Source organism: Melanotaenia boesemani, chromosome 6 (assembly GCF_017639745.1).
Source record: "Melanotaenia boesemani isolate fMelBoe1 chromosome 6, fMelBoe1.pri, whole genome shotgun sequence".
NCBI classification, from domain to species: domain Eukaryota; kingdom Metazoa; phylum Chordata; class Actinopteri; order Atheriniformes; family Melanotaeniidae; genus Melanotaenia; species Melanotaenia boesemani.
This window is the reverse complement of record NC_055687.1, coordinates 38,342,681-38,367,313: the sequence shown is the minus strand read 5'-3', so window position 1 is coordinate 38,367,313 and position 24,633 is coordinate 38,342,681. Positions and strand designations below refer to the sequence as shown.

Sequence of the window (24,633 nt, the reverse complement as noted above, 5' to 3'; positions counted from 1 at the left end):
CTGCTGCATCAGAGAACTCTTGACCCAGTATGAACCTACCAGAACCCTCAGCTCATCTGGATCCAGTTTCTTATCAGTTCCAGAGTCAGAACCAGACATGGAGAAGCTGCATTCAGCTTCTATGCTCCACATGTCTGGAACAAACTCCCAGAAAGCCTCAGATCAGCTGAAACACTCAGTTTATTTAGATCCAGGTTAAAGACCCACCTGTTCTCTGCTGCATGGACTAGTTTTTATTTAGAGTCCAGATCTGGATCTGGTTCTGTTAAGCTGGAAGCTTTAAACTGGATCATGTTTTAATCCTGTTTTCATCCAGTGTTCTTTTTCCCTTTTCTTTTGTTTTAAATGTTTAATTATGCTTCTTGTATTCTGTAAAGCTTTTTGAATCGCCCGTCTTTGGATCCGGCTAGATAAACTTGATAATCTGTTCGTGTTTCTTTTAGATTGGACTTTCATCCCTTTGAAACGCCTCCATAACATTATTCTAAAAAAAGAAAAAACTATTTTAGTGAAAGGATTAGATGCCAATAGAAACAGTTCTTAATGTGATTTTTAATTTTTGTCTTTGAACCTGCAGCTTCAACGTCAACACTTATTTCTGATGACATGTAAATGTTTCATTCCAGAGGATCAAAATCTGTGAAAGTATTTCAGATGATTTAATCGGAACAAACCACGCAGCTACAGGCCATCAGTTACCATGGTGACCATTAAAGTTTTATTTATTCTTAAAGCTGAAACCAGAAAACTGAGCAACTCAGAGGCAGGTTGGGTGACAGAGTTCATTCATCAACATGGACATATTGGGTATACAACGGTTGCTATGACGACACTATAGAGCATGCTGAGGAATTTTGTGGAACAGCTCAGAAGTGAGTTTGAATGTACCGATCCAATGTCAGACGTGATGCTTTCCACTCAGTCCCAGTTAAAACGTCTCATCTCAGAGTCCTTCAGTCCTTCCATCGCTGCTTCTCTCCATCCAGACGGCTGAAGAACAGACGACGCCTCAGGTCCCGGTCCACCTCAGCCGGCTGCATCACCACAAAGCCCAGACTCTGCAGGCCCAGTTCTGGTACAAGTTCAGTCATCTGGTTCCTGTCAGAGTCCTGCCAGCTTGTAGTGACCACCACAGCCGAGTGGCCGCGGCGGGTTTCCTGCACCTCCTCTGAACTGGACACTCCCTCTTGAGCTTTTCCTTCTCCACTAGACCGATTCCGATGGGGTGAACCAGAACCAGACTCTCCCACTGCACAGATCAGGTGTTTGAACTCCAAACCTCCAGAGTCTTCATCTGATGTGTCAGCGTTGTCAGATGCTGGTTTATGACCACACTGGATCCATTTGGACCAGAACGCTGTGTCAGCCCCACTGGATCTGGTCTGATCCTTCTTAGGATAAACATGGCCGCCGGGTTCAGCGTTTGCAGGGGGAAAACCTCTGGAAGCAGAAGCAGCTTGAACAGGATGTTGTGTACCAGAACCACCGCTTGCACTCTGGACTCCTCCTCTAGCAGAGCTACAGCTGACATGGGAACAGACTGGTGTAGTTGCAGTCGTGGAAATGTCACCAGTGGAGCTGTGGTTGGTCTGTGGAGCAGAGAGGATACCAGAAACGTCCCCTCCGTCATCCCCAGATGAACCGGTGGCAAAATAACTCTTAAAAAACGGGACGCTGTCTTCATCTAGAGCAGTTTGGTACTTCTGAGGTCCACTTTCATCTGACATGATTCCGTATGATGGAGGCTCTTTCAGCTGGCTGGCTGACTCCTCCACGCCTTCACCTCCTCCCTGTTCCGCTGTTTCCTGCTGCTCCACCACAGACATTTTCCAGTCTTTTCTGTTAGTAGCAGCATCTTCGTCCTCCTGGTTTCCAGTCCTGGTCTCCTGGTCTTTATGATCCAGATCCATTCTGTTTTTCCTCCCCTCTTTTTGATCAACCAGTTTTTTCTCCTCCTCTGCTGGAAAATCTCTCTCCTCCAGCTCTATTTTCTCTTCATCCTTTTGTCCCACAAACCAGCCTGAACTTCTGACTCTGTTCTTAAAAGCTGAGGAGAAAAAAAGACCATCAACACATGGATCAGTCACCACCAGAAATCTGGTTGTTTGTCATTTATTCTCATTATGTGGGATGACTTATGATCTGATGATGGGTCAGGACTTACTGGTCTGTTCTTCAGCGCACAGAGAATCACAGCAGGAGCAAACAGAGGATGAAGCCACCAGCTCCTCCCACCTACACGGGAAATGATCAAGCACAAATATCCAGCCAGCCAATCACAAGGTAGCATGTAGTCATGTAGACATGGTAAAGACGACTTGCTGAAGTTCAAACTGAGCATCAGCATGATGAAGAGGATTTAAGAGACTCTGAACGTGGCATGGTTGTTGTTCTGAGTATTTACTGGCATTTTCTCACAACCATCTCCAGGGTTTCCAGAGAATGGTCTGAAGAAGAGAAATATCCAAATCAAATGTTACCTATAAATCACTTTTCATACATAAGTAGCAATGTTTGCAAATGAAAAGAATATAAAACAGCAATTAAAGCTCCACACTACCTATTCTTTCTCAAACACAAGCATTTTTTATATTTCTATTATTAGGTGTTATGTAGATGGATGGATGGATGGATGGACAGACGGACGAATGGATGGATTTTCACAGCTATGCTGATGATACGCAGCTTTACATGGATGTGTCTCTTGATGACCTGGAGCCAGTTAACGTCCTTTTAAATTGGATTTTAGACATAAAGTCATGGATGGCAGAGAACTTCTTACAGGAACACATCACACTAGGTTTAAAATCGCTGCATTGTTTCCCTGTGTGTTTCAGGTGCTGCTTTTTTATCTGTGTATGCGTGTGTGCGCATGACTGTGTGAAAAAGAGTGTTTTTTCTTGTTTTTTTTTATCGCTATGTTTTCTATTTTTATGTGCGTGAAGGCTTGTTTTATATTATGTAATTTAAAATCACCATTCATTAAAATTCTGCTGTATTTAATATGTATGGTTGATAAAAGATCAGAACATTCCTGAAGAGGAGGGAGGCTTGGGTGGACTATAAATTGCAATACATACACAGACAATTTGCTAAAAACAAAAGAACTCGGAGCAACTGAAGCGATTCCACCGTCTTTCTGGCCGTCCCAACCAGTGCATCAGTACCAAGCCAGGTTTCTGTTAAAAAGAGACAGCTTGTTTTCTAAATTCATATTATTAATGATGAAGGATTTATTTGAAAGAGATCTAATATATACCATTAACAGCCATCTTCAGGGGCTCTACTTCAGTCTTATCATATGGTGCTTTATTGGTGTCAGTGAATTGAAGATTATTGGAATTGGAGGACCTTGTGGAATACTGATTAATTTTCATCTGGTTATGATGACAAGGATAGGATGGTTCTGGGAAATAGAAAATTTACCTGGGACATGATCAATGATGGATATCAAGCACGAGGTGCTGCTGATGGGAATTGGTGGTGTATGGCAGTTTGAGGTAAACAGATCAGAGGAAAAGTCCTGGGGACTCATTTGACTGTACAGTCATTTAGCAGACGATTTTCTCCAAAGCGACTTAAATCTGAAGGCAGTAGCGTTACGGGCCTTCCTACAGACCCAGCTGGAAGGTGTTCATCTTCGTCCCGTGGAATTCGTGCTCGGGTCTCCCACATGGGAGATGGATGCCCTGCCAACTGAGATGTTATTAATAAGCTAAAATACGTTTTGTCATTGTGAAACAGAACTTAAATGTTTTAAAATACATTCAGCTAAATAATAAGGCGACAGTCTTTTGCCAGCATGTGACAGACAAATTATGACATGGTTGCCGTGGAAACATACTCATCATTCAGGCTACAATCAGATGTTTCCACCTGTAGCTGTTCAGAACATTGATGGTTGGATATAAAACAGCTCCCCGGAGTGTAAAGATGTACAACAGCTGATCTGGCTCTGCTGGACTATACGGAGCCAGACTCCGGAGGGACCGGGTTTTCAGAGACCAGCAAGACTTACTGCATGGCTCAGGAACCTGTTCCAACCACCGTGTGCTGTGCTCTCGGACCTCTGTGATGGTTCTGTCATTAACCAAAGTAGTTTCATTCTCTAAATGTCCACATCATGTGTGATTCAACATGTGGCTCACTGGCCTGGGTCCACAGGAACTGAAGCTTCATCTGCAGGATCTGCTCCGTTTTTCGTTGTTGGAAACGAGGCTTCAGGCCGCAAATGGAAGTACCGAAGCAGCTCTACATTCTGGTGTCAGCAGACATCTTTCTGAAGAAGTCGTCCCAGCTGTAGCAGCCAGTAAAAGAACAGGTGGAAAGTAGCTTCAGTCCTTCAAGACCCAGCAGAGCGGGACCAGACTGGAGGCTGGAGGTCTAGAAGAGATGCAGCGCTTAGGAAACATGTAGAGGAGTTTTATTTCCCCACAAAGCTTTTTTAGTGCTGTGCCAGTTTCCCTCCAGATGGTCTTCATCTCCTGCAGCTTCTTGTTCCACCTGGTTAAAAGCGGTGATGGTGTCCCTCTGCACCTGCAGGACTTCTTCTGAGGACAAGGCTGCTGCGGTGGTGGGTGGAGTCTCTTGCTTCACCCTCTCCAACCAACGTGGGATGTGCATGTGCACTTTTTTTCCCTATGTACACCATCTGTACTCATCTGTTTTTTAGGGCTGTCAAAAATAAGGCATTACAACAACATATAGAAGTACATTACATGCTGCATTTACTGACCACTGGACATCTGACGTTTGCCCAAGGTCAGTTAACAGTAAATATATGTGGCACCGGCTCATTCTGTTGATATGATGCATTAAAAACGGGCAGATTTCAGGCATAGTCGCGATAGAGATTAATCATGATTAATTTGTAAGCTGTGATTAATTTGAATAATTTGACAGCCCTACTTTTTTAAAATTATCTTTTTCATCATTTTATAAATGAGGCCCCTGGTCAGAAGGCAGTGGGATCAACTGTGGGTGTGGAAAAGTGGCATGATTTAGTCAGATCTACTGACAGGTATGGACAAAGAAAAGCTTGGCTGCCAGCCTGTTTGGGTAAAGGCAGTCTGTCCTGACGAGTGATGGACGGTTCCAGAACAGATTAAAATGATCAATAAAAACAGCGCTGAAAGCTGGATGTGCTGATTGAAGCCAGGTGTTGTCCAGCTAGACCAATCACTGCCTCTTCGGAATGGAGCAATCAGCCCGCATATAAAAACACGACTTAAAAGCATTCTAAAATCATGTTGTAAAATCTCACACGTCTGGCTGGGAATGTCATTACACCCGAAGTGGTTGACCACATTCCAGACGTGGGAGTATTCCTCCAGTAGGTTGTAAACCAGAATCAGGAGGTCGGGGACTTTAGCGCCTGGAACACACCGAGTTACAGCGTACCTGTTTCTGATGTTCCACACCACCGAATCTCTGATGATCAGCATTGCTGGAAAGGGCTCGGCTGGTGAAGAGCACCTCTTTGGTTCTGGCGATGGATGGATCTGGAGCAAACATTCGGCGCGACGACCTGCTTTCTGGCAGCATTTGGTGCTGGTGTGTAGTTCACAGGACTCCGGAGAAGAAGCCGCAGGGCAGACCCCAGTGGTCCCTGGTTGTACTTGTTAGCCCTGACCCGGTTTTACAGCTCAGGCTGTAGCAGAGTGAAGCTAGCCGGGACTTTGGGTTTAGCTCCAAGGTGGTGCCAGTCGTCATCGCTAGGATCCTGTGAAACTCCAGCAGTGGAATTAGCAGATGGAGCAGGGCCAGACAGCGCCTACGCAGCGGCAGCTACAGGTGGAGCAGGGCCAGACAGCGCCCACGCAGCGGCAGCTACAGGTGGAGCAGGGCCAGACAGCGCCTAGTCAGCCAGAGCGCCATCGGCGGAGGACACACTGGAGTGCATCAGCGGAGAAGAATCACCGGCCCGAGGTGAAGGAGTATCCGTGGAGTAGAGTAGTGTATCGGCTAGCGGGGCGCTAGTGGTTGGAACTCAAGTTTGGCCAAGAATGACCGATTCCAAGCAAAGCTTGGCCTCCTGGATCTTGTACAGGCTGGATACCCTCTGTTCAAGTTCGGCAATCTTTTTATTGAGGATGCCACAGCTCTCACAACCCGGACAGAGAGGTAACTGGAGCCTTAGTTTGGAGTCTGACCAATTAAAAAAAAAAAGACCTTTCTGTTAAAATGTTTAAGATATTAGCCTACAGGCTTAAAATAAAACTTTAAAATAAGGTCAGATTTAGCAGAGCCTCTCACAAGCCAAACAAAACGTCAAACACTGAAACGCCACACATGCGCAATTCAGATTCAGATCCAGCAAGCAGCAGTTGTCTGGACCAGGATGCAGCAGAAGACACACCGGGTGCCTCCTGCCAGCTAAGAACAGGAAACTGAGGCTACAATTCACACACACTCACCAACACTGGACAATAGAAGATGGAGAAACGTTGCTGGTCTGATGAGTCTCCGTTTCAGCTCCACATTCAGATGCTCGGCTCAGAATCTGCTGGAAACATCATGAAAACATGGATCCATCCTGCCTTGGATCAACGCTTCAGGCTGCTGCTGGTGTGATGGTGGGGGGAGATTTTCTTGTCCCACTTTGGGCCCCTTAGTACCAACGTGGCCTGGTTTAACCAGCACAGCCTACCTGAGTATTGTTGCTGACCATGTCCATCCCTTTATGACCACAGTGGAGCGTCTTCTGATGCTACTTCCAGCAGGATAATGCACCATGTCACAAAGCTCAGATCATCTCCACCTGCTTTCTACAACATGACGATGAGTTCACTGGACTCCAACGGCCTCCACAGCCACCAGATCTCAGTCCAGTAGAGTAGCTTTGGGATGTGGTGGAACGGGAGATTCTCATCATGGATGCAGCCGACAAACCTGCAGCAACTGTGTGATGCTGTCATGTTAATATGGAGAAAACCTCTGAGGAAGGTTTCCATCACCTGCTTCATCTATCACACCAGGATTAAAAAGGTCCGACCCGGTACTAGAAGGTGGACCCGATGAAGAGGACGACCCGGTACTAGAAGGCGGACCTGATGAAGAGGACGACCCGGTACTAGAAGGCGGACCTGATGAAGAGGATAGTGAGCGTACGTTTCTTTGTAGATGATATTTAAAGAAAGAAATTATGTTAAACTACTGTTGCTCTGCCAGTTTAACAGATTTTCCAGCCCAGGCATGAGCAGATTAAGGAGAATATACAGAAAATATTCAGATACCAGCTAGCTAGCTAGTATCAGGGATAGCTAAGATTTCTCCACCTTAAATAACTCAAATCTCATGTAAACGTCATTTGTAGTTTGAATATAAAAAGATTTATAAAAGAAATGTGATGTCAAATTAATTTTATGATATTTACTTTGGGTTTGAGTCATTAGAAGACGCAAAGTTGTTTTTAAGAGGGTGTCGCAGCAGCTGTTAGCTTTGTCCCCCGATTCAATTCTGAGCTTTCTGACTGCTGCAGAGAAGACAGTTTTAGTTTTTTTTACAGTTTAGTAGTGCACTGCATTACCTCACTGAAACAAAGCCACTGCAAATGTGTGAGGCAATCAGAGCTGAAAGTGGCCCAATATCATGTCTTTGCAATTTCTATTTACATTAAATGGCACAATAAACCAGATGTTACGTATTTATTCTGATTACTTTATTATTATTATTAACGTAAAATGTCTATAATAGAGAATCCACCATTTTATACAAACTTTTTAAAGAAGTTACTGACCTGCCAGTCGCCTTGTTATAGCTGCAGGACTTTGCAGTGTGGGTGGCTTCAAGACCAACAGACAATGAACAGTGGAGGTACTGGGCCTACACACAGAAACACTGCAGTTAAATACTGAAAAATTATGTCAAAGCACCACGGCTGTTTCAAGACTGGCATCGAGCCGGCTGTCGGGACAAAGGCTAGAAACAAACCGATGGTTAGTCTTTCAACGTTGCAGTAAAATATTGATGCTGGTCAATCTGAATGTAACAGACAGCTGAAACCAAAAATAAAAAACATGAACGCCCTGAGCCAAAGTTTAGCTTCCTGATAGACCCAAGTAATTCTCCTTTCCATAACCCTTAATACCGTCCTCAGCAATTTTTGTCCATTTTTCTCGTTTTTGCCGTGTTGCGGATAGATAAGTCTCATCTTCTGTTCATGCATTTTACACCCTCTGGTGACCTTTGTGGCCAAAAATGTACATACGAAAAAAAATTTGCTATAAAATAATCATACAAATATTTTTATGCTTTTCTTCTCCATGAATCACTTAATCAATTTCAAATCTGAAGTTTCTAAAACTCTCAATCATCTTTAGGATTTTAAGCCTTTAAACTGCATTTAATTATTAGAACTGTATTGTATTATATATATATATATATATATATATATATATATATATATATCAGGGGTGATGAATGTTTGGTAGTGATCAGAGTTCTGGATATGTCAAATATTAGCAGCTAAACTGATCTGTCAGTGATTTTTATGTAGTAAAACTCTGGTGACCTTTAATGGCACATGATACAGAAAATTCTGGTATTTTTGCCAGTTATATTATAGAGCTGTTGGATTTAAAATAAATTGGCATTTAAAGGGTTAATGTCTTAAAAATGGTTGAATGTTTGGTAGTTTTGAGTAGATCTTAAGTTGCTTAAACCTTTAAAGCCCAACCTGAGAAAAAAAATGGGCGAAAAGTAAAATTTTATTAAATCTGACGTTATTATTTGGCCCTTAACAAAAAGTTAAAAGAACAAAAATAATTTATTTACTGTGTATTATATATCAAAATTATTGTAGTACATTACTTTATTATGGTATCCACCAGAGGACAGAAGTATCAGATTTCTCAAAACCCTGTTGAACACAGTTTTTACCATCAAGTGATGCAAAAGGTTTCAGAAACTGTGTGTATCAAATACAACATTAAAAGGTTAGCTGATTCATGGAAAAAAACTCAGAAAAACTATTGATTTTGATCATTTCATGGCAGTTTGTATATTTTTTGGACATTTTTGTCTTCAAAGCTCACCAGAGCGGTACATTTTGAGAATAAAACAAGGGTTAAAGACACTGCACACCATGCTGAGATACGCCACGTTTTTAGCTAACATCTCTTTGGGAATCACCTTGTCGCTGCTAAAATCCTATTTTCTGTTAAACTGGTTTTCACAGATGAAACTAAAGAAATGGGAACCAATTATGTCTTTGTGACAAAGAGCCTAAAGATCCTGTTTAAATCTGCTTCTTTATTACGTTTACTCTTGCTGCAGCTTTTGTTTTTTGCCCGCTTATTTGAGTGTTTCTATCCTCTTTTTTTCCCTGGAACTGTTCTTTACATTCTTGCTGCTGTAAATTTCTCCATTGTGAGATCAGTCAAGTCTCATCTTGTATATTATGTGTCGAATCAATGCTGACTGTTGACTTGGGGGTTTGGTACGATCTAGGACTCGGTATGACAGGGGACTCGGTATGACAGGGGACTTGGTATGACAGGGGACTCGGTTCAGTTGGGGAACAACATTCTTCTGGACTGAGTCTGTGTTCACGCTGCACAGCTCAGACGAATCGGACCTTTTAAATAACGTATTCCACTCATCACCAGAGGTGCCACTGCATCAAGAATTACTTAAAGAGGAAACAAGACAACCAATAAAGAAAACTGGTTAGTTTATTGGTTAATGCAGAACAACTTGAGTTTCTATAAGAGTAAAACATGGAGATGCATCAGATCCTTGTGCTCTTGGGTTGATCAGATTTCTATCAGAACTTAATGAGTTCTTCCTCGTCCAGAGATGCCTATTGTCTCACATATGTGTATGTTTTGGTTGTGTTTACCCAAAATTCCCTGCGCTGTAGGACACTTCCTGCATTTGGTTTGTGTGAAGCTAACCGAGAACTATGTTTGTAGATGGACCGGAGTTTAGACTTCGTTTGAGCATTCACACCTTCCCAATCGTCCCCGACTTCCGCACAAACAAAATAGGATTAGAATCCGAGGGGCTGGTGTACATGCAGCCCTGAATGACCTAAAGCCTCTTAACTCCAGTGGTGTTCTAAACATGATGGAAACCCGCCTCAGTCTTCACCCTGGTGGATGTCATGCTCACCACGAAACTCACAAACCCCCCAGCAACATACACTAAACCAGTGAGAATGTATTCATCTTACTTGTGAGACTCCTCTGAACAGAAAGGCATCAACAGAGAACATCAGCACAGCACCCCCTCCTGACAGGAACTGGGAACTGCTGCCCTCCCTCCTGCTGTCCATCATGCAGCTGCAGCCAGAACACACCAGCTCAACCATCAGGGTGGAAAACAAAGATGAAAGCTGTAACCTGCTGGTACACACCCATGGTTGGAGATCACATCCACTCTGGGTGAGCTGCTGGAATCCTCATAGCTCGTAGCGTAACACCAGTCCACATAAAGCCTCTCTCCAGCCAACAGGACTCCGGCCTGGGCCAGAAAATACACCTGCTCTCCTAAAAAGAAGGTGTGGCCTGGAGGGAGGGGTTCCCACTGGGCTGGGACATAAAGAGAAGACAAGCCATAAACACAGTGGTGTTAACCAGTCATATTCACGCAGCTCGGTGCAGAGGAGAACTCACCATTGCAGACAGTGAGGCTGAACATCAGCTTACTTCTCAGACTCTTCTGGAAAGTGGTTTGCTGAATTTGTGGTCTGAAGCCGACTTGATAAGAGTAATGAAACCTGAAGCAATGAGAGAATGATGAATAAAAAGCCAGCAGGAACATCTTTATCCTGTTTCTCCTCCACTCTGTCAGTCCAAACCACAGTTGCCGCCATCATCTTTCAGGTTTTTTTCCCCCCACGTAATTCAGTGTTGCATTGGTGGGAACATCATGTTCATGGTAGATGTCAGAATTTAGTCCTTAAAGACGCATCTACTTAACTTTCTGAGCTTAAAACTTGGCATTCTTGGCTCTGTTGATGGTATAGTGACTTCTATTATCTACATTTCTGCAGCCGTTACCATCCAGCAGTATCCAAGGGCAGAGAAACAGAAGCATGCAACTTTTTCATCCAGGTCGCAGCCGAGTTTCACTTTACACGTGACGTCACACACAAGAAACGTGGATACAAACACACCGACTGATTCAGAGAAGAAACACAAGAAGATATCACAGGACAGACACAGAACAAAAGTCAAGATATGCCTGACTTACTGGCTAGAGAGATCTCAGACTACAGGTAGGATGAAGATGCTGCTGGATTAGCCGTCGATAGGGGCAGAGAAAATCTGCTAAAGTTGTGCAGTGTGTCTTTAAACGTCTCACAGTGACTGTGGTCTGGTCAGAAAAAGAAGGATGAAGTCACTTTGTTTCAGACAAGACCAGTTATGGCCAGTACAGACCAGTTAAGTCTGGAACAGTGTAATATTTACCTGTTGTAATGATGATGGCGTTGGATGGTGGAACGTTTACTTTTTATAATGGCGGTGGATGGGACGGTGGAACGTTTACTTTTTATAATGGCGGTGGATGGGACGGTGGAACGTTTACTTTTTATAATGGCGGTGGATGGGACGGTGGAACGTTTACTTTTTATAATGACGGTGGATGGGACGGTGGAACGTTTACTTTTTATAATGGCGGTGGATGGGACGGTGGAACGTTTACTTTTTATAATGGCAGTGGATGGGACGGTGGAACGTTTACTTTTTATAATGACGGTGGATGGGACGGTGGAACGTTTACTTTTTATAATGGCGGTGGATGGGACGGTGGAACGTTTACATTTTATAATGGCGGTGGATGGGACGGTGGAACGTTTACATTTTATAATGGCGGTGGATGGGACGGTGGAACGTTTACTTTTTATAATGACGGTGGATGGGACGGTGGAACGTTTACTTTTTATAATGACGGTGGATGGGACGGTGGAACGTTTACTTTTTATAATGACGGTGGATGGGACGGTGGAACGTTTACTTTTTATAATGGCGGTGGATGGGACGGTGGAACGTTTACTTTTTATAATGGCGGTGGATGGGACGGTGGAACGTTTACTTTTTATAATGGCGGTGGATGGGACGGTGGAACGTTTACTTTTTATAATGGCGGTGGATGGGACGGTGGAACGTTTACTTTTTATAATGGCGGTGGATGGGACGGTGGAACGTTTCCTTTTTATAATGGCGGTGGATGGGACGGTGGAAAGTTTACTTTTTATAATGGCGGTGGATGGGACGGTGGAACGTTTACTTTTTATAATGGCGGTGGATGGGACGGTGGAACGTTTACTTTTTATAATGGCGGTGGATGGGACGGTGGAACGTTTACTTTTTATAATGGCGGTGGATGGGACGGTGGAACGTTTACTTTTTATAATGGCGGTGGATGGGACGGTGGAACGTTTACTTTTTATAATGGCGGTGGATGGGACGGTGGAACGTTTACTTTTTATAATGGCGGTGGATGGGACGGTGGAACGTTTACTTTTTATAATGGCGGTGGATGGGACGGTGGAACGTTTACTTTTTATAATGGCGGTGGATGGGACGGTGGAACGTTTACTTTTTATAATAGCGGTGGATGGGACGGTGGAACGTTTACTTTTTATAATGACGGTGGATGGGACGGTGGAACGTTTACTTTTTATAATGGCGGTGGATGGGACGGTGGAACGTTTACTTTTTATAATGGCGGTGGATGGGACGGTGGAACGTTTACTTTTTATAATGGCGGTGGATGGGACGGTGGAACGTTTACTTTTTATAATGACGGTGGATGGGACGGTGGAACGTTTACTTTTTATAATGGCGGTGGATGGGACGGTGGAACGTTTACTTTTTATAATGGCGGTGGATGGGACGGTGGAACGTTTACATTTTATAATGGCGGTGGATGGGACGGTGGAACGTTTACTTTTTATAATGGCGGTGGATGGGACGGTGGAACGTTTACTTTTTATAATGGCGGTGGATGGGACGGTGGAACGTTTACTTTTTATAATGGCGGTGGATGGGACGGTGGAACGTTTACTTTTTATAATGGCGGTGGATGGGACGGTGGAACGTTTACTTTTTATAATGGCGGTGGATGGGACGGTGGAACGTTTACTTTTTATAATGGCGGTGGATGGGACGGTGGAACGTTTACTTTTTATAATGACGGTGGATGGGACGGTGGAACGTTTACTTTTTATAATGACGGTGGATGGGACGGTGGAACGTTTACTTTTTATAATGGCGGTAGATGGGACGGTGGAACGTTTACTTTTTATAATGACGGTGGATGGGACGGTGGAATGTTTACTTTTTATAATGGCGGTGGATGGGACGGTGGAACGTTTACTTTTTATAATGACGGTGGATGGGACGGTGGAATGTTTACTTTTTATAATGGCGGTGGATGGGACGGTGGAACGTTTACTTTTTATAATGATAGTGGATGGGACGGTGGAATGTTTACTTTTTATAATGGCGGTGGATGGGACGGTGGAACGTTTACTTTTTATAATGGCGGTGGATGGGACGGTGGAACGTTTACTTTTTATAATGACGGTGGATGGGACGGTGGAACGTTTACTTTTTATAATGGCGGTGGATGGGACGGTGGAACGTTTACTTTTTATAATGGCGGTGGATGGGACGGTGGAACGTTTACTTTTTATAATGATAGTGGATGGGACGGTGGAATGTTTACTTTTTATAATGGCGGTGGATGGGACGGTGGAACGTTTACTTTTTATAATGGCGGTGGATGGGACGGTGGAACGTTTACTTTTTATAATGGCGGTGGATGGGACGGTGGAACGTTTACTTTTTATAATGATAGTGGATGGGACGGTGGAATGTTTACTTTTTATAATGGCGGTGGATGGGACGGTGGAACGTTTACTTTTTATAATGGCGGTGGATGGGACGGTGGAACGTTTACTTTTTATAATGGCGGTGGATGGGACGGTGGAACGTTTACTTTTTATAATGGCGGTGGATGGGACGGTGGAACGTTTACTTTTTATAATGACGGTGGATGGGACGGTGGAACGTTTACTTTTTATAATGGCGGTGGATGGGACGGTGGAACGTTTACTTTTTATAGTGACGGTGGATGGGACGGTGGAACGTTTACTTTTTATAATGGCGGTGGATGGGACGGTGGAATGTTTACCTGTTGTAATGGCAATGGATGGGAAGGTGGAGTGGGAAAACTCGGATGACGAAGTCTTGTGGAGGTGGATCATAGGTCATTAGGAACGTGTACACCAGCTGACCACCAACAACCTGGGAATGACCAACATAACCATCTTAGATTCATGATTAATTTCACCTGAAATAGATTTTGGTGGAATGAAGAATATGACAAAGTTTGAAATGTTAATCAAATTCAGACTGAACCATTTTCTGACAAAATAATTTTTGTATCTATGAGAACATGAAGAATTCCCCCATCTTTAAAAAAGTTAAACAACATCAGTACATTTAGAGGAAGAATTTCTGTGCACACGGGACAAGGCTGGAGGTCAAACTTGATGCTGGTGATCTTTGGACCCTCATCAAAATCAGAAAAATAAAGAAACATTTGGAGGAACAAGCCAATCAGATTAATAATTAACAAGTCAGTGAAATGATTGGACATGAAAGAACACCTTACAGAGGATGAGCCTCTCAGAAATAAAAGGTGGAGAGTTTCTATAAACTGCAAATTTAGAAGAAATTTCAGAAAAAAATGTTCCTGGATGCCAAACTGTGATGACTTTGAATCCCAACCTATTTTCCTTGAAGACCCCCTTCATGCAACTAACAAAAAGCTGTGGACCCCTACCCGATCTTGAAACCATGCTTTGTTTTATGCTTCCGTAGCTAGCTTCTCACCATAAATGAAGCATTGTGACTGAGTCCTGTCCTGACCAAGAGGCAACCTCCGCCGGTAAAATGTGAAGCCTGTGCGGAAGTGCAAAAAACTGCAGTTCCCCCTTCATCCACTAGGGGGTCCAAAACAGAGCAAATCCCCATAGACTCCCATGTTAAAAAGACCAACATCACAGCAGAAAAACATGTTTAAAGCCTGTTAAAAAAAATCCATTTTAGGATTAATAGGTCAAGTTTACCTTCATGACAACTGTGGGGGGGTGAACTTTTTTCTAACTCATCCGTTTGGATATTATTTAATCTTGAAATTTGGCATAATTAGGGGCGTGTCCTTTTGATTGACAGGTATCCAATATCCGCGGCAAGAAGGGAGAGTGCAGCACAACCGCGGTTTTTAGCCGAAAACAGCGCACCTTAGCTTTAGTCCACCTACCTCCGTTAGCTGGTTAGCTACCATTAGTTCTGGGTTAGCTCAGTTAGCTCTTAGCTGCAGGCAGCTCGGAGTTTGATGGTTGTCAATCATCCACACCCACACTCACAGTCCCCCTCTCAGCTCCACCTCTTTGCCCATTTTTGGATTTCTGGGAAAGGCAACATGCGTGACGCTGCCAAGATGCCAATGGTAGGAACCACCCAATGAGCTTCAATTTATTTCTTTAGAAACCTACAGGTGCGTCATGGAGGCTCCACCCATCTTTTATATACAGTCTATGGACCTGCCACAAAACTGAAGTTAAGGTAACTGTCAACATGTAGCCTTTTTCATTCTTTAACAGGGTCGCAACAACTGCAGCGTCACGTTCCTCATAGGAATAACTACAAGCTACCAGGACAGGCATTAACTACTGCACAACCTTAGCTCCACCAGCTCCCTGAACTCCAAAACCACCAACCTGGACCAGAACCTACCTCACTTGTCCACAGCACCTGGACCAAAAATGATCTTACTAAACCACAGGGCCTGGACCAGAACCGATCTCACGTTTATAGCAGATCTTTTAGGCTCCTAAATGTCCATGTTCCATGTGAACAATATGTTCAATCCAGATCCTTCTCCCACCCAGACAATGTCTCTTTCAGGGAAGGCCTTGAAGTCCAGACCTTTCACCAGTACTCAACATCTGGAGCATCATGGAAGCAGAAATCCAGCAACCAAGGTCCAGGACTGTAGAGCAGCTAGAATCCTGCATCGGACCAGAATGAGACAACATTCCTCTCCTAAAACTCCAGAAACTGGTCTCCTCACTACCCAGACGTTTCCGGACATGTTAGAAGAAGAGATGCTACACCATGCTGAACACCACCCTGGAACTACTTTTTACACCGTGCTGAACATCACCCTGGAACTACTTTTTACACCGTGCCGAACATCACCCTGGAACTACTTTTTACACCGTGCTGAACATCACCCTGGAACTACTTTTTACACCATGCTGAACACCACCCTGGAACTACTTTTTACACCTGAACATCACCCTGGAACTACTTTTTACACCTGAACATCACCCTGGAACTACTTTTTACACCTGAACATCACCCTGGAACTACTTTTTACACCTGAACATCACCCTGGAACTACTTTTTACACCGTGCCGAACGCCGCCCTGGAACTACTTTTTACACCTGAACATCACCCTGTAACTACTTTTTAAACCGTGCCGAACATCACCCTGGAACTACTTTTTACACCATGCTGAACATCACCCTGGAACTACTTTTTACACCTGAACATCACCCTGGAACTACTTTTTACACCTGAACATCACCCTGGAACTACTTTTTACACCGTGCCGAACGCCGCCCTGGAACTACTTTTTACACCTGAACATCACCCTGGAACTACTTTTTACACCGTGCTGAACATCACCCTGGAACTACTTTTTACACCTGAACATCACCCTGGAACTACTTTTTACACCTGAACATCACCCTGGAACTACTTTTTACACCATGCTGAACATCACCCTGGAACTACTTTTTACACCATGCTGAACATCACCCTGGAACTACTTTTTACACCTGAACATCACCCTGGAACTACTTTTTACACCGTGCCGAACGTCACCCTGGAACTACTTTTTACACCTGAACATAACCCTGGAACTACTTTTTACACCGTGCCGAACATAACCCTGGAACTACTTTTTACACCGTGCCGAACATCGCCCTGGAACTACTTTTTACACCGTGCCGAACATCACCCTGGAACTACTTTTTACACCTGAACATCACCCTGGAACTACTTTTTACACCTGAACATCACCCTGGAACTACTTTTTACACCGTGCCGACATCACCCTGGAACTACTTTTTACACCGTGCCGAACATCACCCTGGAACTACTTTTTACACCTGAACATCACCCTGGAACTACTTTTTACACCTGAACATCACCCTGGAACTACTTTTTACACCTGAACATCACCCTGGAACTACTTTTTACACCGTGCCGAACATCACCCTGGAACTACTTTTTACACCGTGCCGAACATCACCCTGGAACTACTTTTTACACCGTGCCGAACACCACCCTGGACCTACTTTTTACACCGTGCCGAACATCACCCTGGAACTACTTTTTACACCTGAACATCACCCTGGAACTACTTTTTACACCTGAACATCACCCTGGAACTACTTTTTACACCGTGCCGAACGCCGCCCTGGAACTACTTTTTACACCTGAACATCACCCTGTAACTACTTTTTAAACCGTGCCGAACATCACCCTGGAACTACTTTTTACACCATGCTGAACATCACCCTGGAACTACTTTTTACACCTGAACATCACCCTGGAACTACTTTTTACACCTGAACATCACCCTGGAACTACTTTTTACACCGTGCCGAACGCCGCCCTGGAACTACTTTTTACACCTGAACATCACCCTGGAACTACTTTTTACACCGTGCTGAACATCACCCTGGAACTACTTTTTACACCTGAACATCACCCTGGAACTACTTTTTACACCTGAACATCACCCTGGAACTACTTTTTACACCATGCTGAACATCACCCTGGAACTACTTTTTACACCATGCTGAACATCACCCTGGAACTACTTTTTACACCTGAACATCACCCTGGAACTACTTTTTACACCGTGCCGAACGTCACCCTGGAACTACTTTTTACACCTGAACATAACCCTGGAACTACTTTTTACACCGTGCCGAACATAACCCTGGAACTACTTTTTACACCGTGCCGAACATCGCCCTGGAACTACTTTTTACACCGTGCCGAACATCACCCTGGAACTACTTTTTACACCTGAACATCACCCTGGAACTACTTTTTACACCGTGCCGACATCACCCTGGAACTACTTTTTACACCGTGCCGAACATCACCCTGGAACTACTTTTTACACCGTGCCGAACATCACCCTGGAACTACTTTTTACACCATGCTGAACATCACCCTGGAACTACTTTTTACACCATGCTGAACATCACCCTGGAACTACTTTTTACACCTGAACATCACCCTGGAACTACTTTTTACACCGTGCCGAACGTCACCCTGGAACTACTTTTTACACCTGAACATAACCCTGGAACTACTTTTTACACCGTGCCGAACATAACCCTGGAACTACTTTTTACACCGTGCCGAACATCGCCCTGGAACTACTTTTTACACCGTGCCGAACATCACCCTGGAACTACTTTTTACACCTGAACATCACCCTGGAACTACTTTTTACACCTGAACATCACCCTGGAACTACTTTTTACACCGTGCCGAACATCGCCCTGGAACTACTTTTTACACCGTGCCGAACATCACCCTGGAACTACTTTTTACACCTGAACATCACCCTGGAACTACTTTTTACACCTGAACATCACCCTGGAACTACTTTTTACACCGTGCCGAACATCACCCTGGAACTACTTTTTACACCGTGCCGAACATCACCCTGTAACTACTTTTTACACCATGCTGAACATCACCCTGGAACTACTTTTTACACCATGCTGAACATCACCCTGGAACTACTTTTTACACCATGCCGAACGTCGCCCTGGAACTACTTTTTACACCGTGCCGAACGTCACCCTGAAACTACTTTTTACACCGTGCCGAACACCACCCTGGAATTTTCTATCACATGGTGAAATGTCTCAGTTTCATCGTCTGACATGTATTCTGTGTCCGCGCGTGTCCTGACCTTCATGTCTCCGCCACACTCCATCAGGCTGTAATGGAAGAAAAGGTAGTGCGGGGTCACCCTGCTGGCCTCACAAGAACCCAGTCGGAACTGGGTCGGGACTTTGAATCCCAACCTATTTTCCTTGAAGACCCCCTTCATGCAACTAACAAAAAGCTGTGGACCCCTACCCGATCTTGAAACCATGCTTTGTTTTATGCTTCCGTAGCTAGCTTCTCACCATAAATGAAGCATTGTGACTGAGTCCTGTCCTGACCAAGAGGCAACCTCCGCCGGTAAAATGTGAAGCCTGTGCGGAAGTGCAAAAAACTGCAGTTCCCCCTTCATCCACTAGGGGGTCCAAAACAGAGCAAATCCCCATAGACTCCCATGTTAAAAAGACCAACATCACAGCAGAAAAACATGTTTAAAGCCTGTTAAAAAAAATCCATTTTAGGATTAATAGGTCAAGTTTACCTTCATGACAACTGTGGGGGGGTGAACTTTTTTCTAACTCATCCGTTTGGATATTATTTAATCTTGAAATTTGGCATAATTAGGGGCGTGTCCTTTTGATTGACAGGTATCCAATATCCGCGGCAAGAAGGGAGAGTGCAGCACAACCGCGGTTTTTAGCCGAAAACAGCGCACCTTAGCTTTAGTCCACCTACCTCCGTTAGCTGGTTAGCTACCATTAGTTCTGGGTTAGCTCAGTTAGCTCTTAGCTGCAGGCAGCTCGGAGTTTGATGGTTGTCAATCATCCACACCCACACTCACAGTCCCCCTCTCAGCTCCACCTCTTTGCCCATTTTTGGATTTCTGGGAAAGGCAACATGCGTGACGCTGCCAAGATGCCAATGGTAGGAACCACCCAATGAGCTTCAATTTATTTCTTTAGAAACCTACAGGTGCGTCATGGAGGCTCCACCCATCTTTTATATACAGTCTATGGACCTGCCACAAAACTGAAGTTAAGGTAACTGTCAACATGTAGCCTTTTTCATTCTTTAACAGGGTCGCAACAACTGCAGCGTCACGTTCCTCATAGGAATAACTACAAGCTACCAGGACAGGCATTAACTACTGCACAACCTTAGCTCCACCAGCTCCCTGAACTCCAAAACCACCAACCTGGACCAGAACCTACCTCACTTGTCCACAGCACCTGGACCAAAAATGATCTTACTAAACCACAGGGCCTGGACCAGAACCGATCTCACGTTTATAGCAGATCTTTTAGGCTCCTAAATGTCCATGTTCCATGTGAACAATATGTTCAATCCAGATCCTTCTCCCACCCAGACAATGTCTCTTTCAGGGAAGGCCTTGAAGTCCAGACCTTTCACCAGTACTCAACATCTGGAGCATCATGGAAGCAGAAATCCAGCAACCAAGGTCCAGGACTGTAGAGCAGCTAGAATCCTGCATCGGACCAGAATGAGACAACATTCCTCTCCTAAAACTCCAGAAACTGGTCTCCTCACTACCCAGACGTTTCCGGACATGTTAGAAGAAGAGATGCTACACCATGCTGAACACCACCCTGGAACTACTTTTTACACCGTGCTGAACATCACCCTGGAACTACTTTTTACACCGTGCCGAACATCACCCTGGAACTACTTTTTACACCGTGCTGAACATCACCCTGGAACTACTTTTTACACCATGCTGAACACCACCCTGGAACTACTTTTTACACCTGAACATCACCCTGGAACTACTTTTTACACCTGAACATCACCCTGGAACTACTTTTTACACCTGAACATCACCCTGGAACTACTTTTTACACCTGAACATCACCCTGGAACTACTTTTTACACCGTGCCGAACGCCGCCCTGGAACTACTTTTTACACCTGAACATCACCCTGTAACTACTTTTTAAACCGTGCCGAACATCACCCTGGAACTACTTTTTACACCATGCTGAACATCACCCTGGAACTACTTTTTACACCTGAACATCACCCTGGAACTACTTTTTACACCTGAACATCACCCTGGAACTACTTTTTACACCGTGCCGAACGCCGCCCTGGAACTACTTTTTACACCTGAACATCACCCTGGAACTACTTTTTACACCGTGCTGAACATCACCCTGGAACTACTTTTTACACCTGAACATCACCCTGGAACTACTTTTTACACCTGAACATCACCCTGGAACTACTTTTTACACCATGCTGAACATCACCCTGGAACTACTTTTTACACCATGCTGAACATCACCCTGGAACTACTTTTTACACCTGAACATCACCCTGGAACTACTTTTTACACCGTGCCGAACGTCACCCTGGAACTACTTTTTACACCTGAACATAACCCTGGAACTACTTTTTACACCGTGCCGAACATAACCCTGGAACTACTTTTTACACCGTGCCGAACATCGCCCTGGAACTACTTTTTACACCGTGCCGAACATCACCCTGGAACTACTTTTTACACCTGAACATCACCCTGGAACTACTTTTTACACCTGAACATCACCCTGGAACTACTTTTTACACCGTGCCGACATCACCCTGGAACTACTTTTTACACCGTGCCGAACATCACCCTGGAACTACTTTTTACACCTGAACATCACCCTGGAACTACTTTTTACACCTGAACATCACCCTGGAACTACTTTTTACACCTGAACATCACCCTGGAACTACTTTTTACACCGTGCCGAACATCACCCTGGAACTACTTTTTACACCGTGCCGAACATCACCCTGGAACTACTTTTTACACCGTGCCGAACACCACCCTGGACCTACTTTTTACACCGTGCCGAACATCACCCTGGAACTACTTTTTACACCTGAACATCACCCTGGAACTACTTTTTACACCTGAACATCACCCTGGAACTACTTTTTACACCGTGCCGAACGCCGCCCTGGAACTACTTTTTACACCTGAACATCACCCTGTAACTACTTTTTAAACCGTGCCGAACATCACCCTGGAACTACTTTTTACACCATGCTGAACATCACCCTGGAACTACTTTTTACACCTGAACATCACCCTGGAACTACTTTTTACACCTGAACATCACCCTGGAACTACTTTTTACACCGTGCCGAACGCCGCCCTGGAACTACTTTTTACACCTGAACATCACCCTGGAACTACTTTTTACACCGTGCTGAACATCACCCTGGAACTACTTTTTACACCTGAACATCACCCTGGAACTACTTTTTACACCTGAACATCACCCTGGAACTACTTTTTACACCATGCTGAACATCACCCTGGAACTACTTTTTACACCATGCTGAACATCACCCTGGAACTACTTTTTACACCTGAACATCACCCTGGAACTACTTTTTACACCGTGCCGAACGTCACCCTGGAACTACTTTTTACACCTGAACATAACCCTGGAACTACTTTTTACACCGTGCCGAACATAACCCTGGAACTACTTTTTACACCGTGCCGAACATCGCCCTGGAACTACTTTTTACACCGTGCCGAACATCACCCTGGAACTACTTTTTACACCTGAACATCACCCTGGAACTACTTTTTACACCGTGCCGACATCACCCTGGAACTACTTTTTACACCGTGCCGAACATCACCCTGGAACTACTTTTTACACCGTGCCGAACATCACCCTGGAACTACTTTTTACACCATGCTGAACATCACCCTGGAACTACTTTTTACACCATGCTGAACATCACCCTGGAACTACTTTTTACACCTGAACATCACCCTGGAACTACTTTTTACACCGTGCCGAACGTCACCCTGGAACTACTTTTTACACCTGAACATAACCCTGGAACTACTTTTTACACCGTGCCGAACATAACCCTGGAACTACTTTTTACACCGTGCCGAACATCGCCCTGGAACTACTTTTTACACCGTGCCGAACATCACCCTGGAACTACTTTTTACACCTGAACATCACCCTGGAACTACTTTTTACACCTGAACATCACCCTGGAACTACTTTTTACACCGTGCCGAACATCGCCCTGGAACTACTTTTTACACCGTGCCGAACATCACCCTGGAACTACTTTTTACACCTGAACATCACCCTGGAACTACTTTTTACACCTGAACATCACCCTGGAACTACTTTTTACACCGTGCCGAACATCACCCTGGAACTACTTTTTACACCGTGCCGAACATCACCCTGGAACTACTTTTTACACCATGCTGAACATCACCCTGGAACTACTTTTTACACCATGCTGAACATCACCCTGGAACTACTTTTTACACCATGCCGAACGTCGCCCTGGAACTACTTTTTACACCGTGCCGAACGTCACCCTGAAACTACTTTTTACACCGTGCCGAACACCACCCTGGAATTTTCTATCACATGGTGAAATGTCTCAGTTTCATCGTCTGACATGTATTCTGTGTCCGCGCGTGTCCTGACCTTCATGTCTCCGCCACACTCCATCAGGCTGTAATGGAAGAAAAGGTAGTGCGGGGTCACCCTGCTGGCCTCACAAGAACCCAGTCGGAACTGGGTCGGGACGGTCCAGGCCCGGAGCTGGAAGCGGTCCACACGCACAGTGATCGTGTCCATCTCGCACCAGACGTCCACAGCGCGCGCTCCCGTGTCTCGGCCGGTCTCCCGCTGCTCTGTGGACGGAATCAGCAGCGGAGTGAGTCCGGCGGGGACAGCCGTTTTGATGGGAACCGGCCGGAACAGCTCCGGTGGCACGAGCGGCCCCGGCGCGTGCAGGAAAACGGGCAGGCGGTAGAATGAAGGTCTGGAGGCTCCGAGCTGTGCTGCATTCATGGACTTCGCCTCCTCCGACCATACCTGGCGTGGAACCGGACCTCCAAGCGAACCTTGGAACATTCTCCAGAAAATCCAGACAAACACCAACATGGTCCGAAAACAGGAACAACAAGAGCAGCAAGACCTGGAACCCAGTCTAGACCCTCGAGACTCCAGTCTGGACCTGATTTCAACTCCGCTTTCTACCTCGTTATCACACCTGATCAGGACTGATTGGGCCTGCGTACAGGGGCGAAGCTAGACTTTTATACATGGGGGGGTTCATAAACATTTTGTATTTCAGACAAAATTACTTAAAAAAAATAAGTATGATTAATTTAACTTCTATGATAAACATGGATTTCCATCTCTCAGCAGTCAGGTGTTGGTCCTGGAGGAAATCATTGGGGTTCTTAGGATCTAACAGGAAATAAAGTTTCTTTATATGCCAGATTCCACTGGTGACATAAAACTCTCCTTCCTGATAAATCTCATAGTAGGCCTGGCTCGGTGACCCTGATCCATACTTTAGTCCTGCTGCCAGGGATTTTGATTGCAGGGGGGGTGTTTACAAAACTAATCTTTTAGCTCACCGTGTTTTCAAGTAGTTCTTCTAGTTTTCTACTTTTAAGCATAATCTTCCTTTTTTTGGTTTGACTGGTTGTAAATTAGGGCTGCAACTAATGACTATTCTGATGGTCGATTAGTCACCGACTATTAAAGTAAATGGATCTTATTTCACTTTCAGCTTTGAAATCTTGCATGAGGTTGTTCTGTAAGTCCGACGTTCCTCCTCTTTAAATGTTCGAGCATTGCAGACGTACTTCTGTCCTACACAAGGTCCGCTTTAC

General features: G+C 44.7%; 1 protein-coding gene across 2 annotated transcripts; it reads right to left on the bottom strand.

Moving 5' to 3' along the window:
* Positions 1-765: 765 nt before the first annotated feature.
* On the bottom strand, positions 766-24,007 carry LOC121641830. Of its 2 annotated transcripts, none has more exons than XM_041988161.1 (9): positions 23,501-24,007; positions 19,031-19,099; positions 14,146-14,258; positions 10,617-10,720; positions 10,358-10,532; positions 10,175-10,283; positions 7,739-7,824; positions 2,165-2,235; positions 766-2,047 (listed from the first exon to the last, which is right to left on the bottom strand). In XM_041988161.1, exons 1-9 carry the CDS (start codon positions 23,891-23,893, stop codon positions 954-956), a joined length of 2,214 nt encoding a protein of 737 aa, XP_041844095.1. In that variant the 5' UTR covers positions 23,894-24,007; the 3' UTR covers positions 766-953. The 2 variants fall into 2 exon arrangements, with proteins under 2 accessions (XP_041844095.1, XP_041844094.1); XM_041988160.1 differs by having other exon boundaries at positions 19,031-19,110; positions 23,512-24,007.
* Between the last annotated feature and the right edge of the window lie 626 nt (positions 24,008-24,633).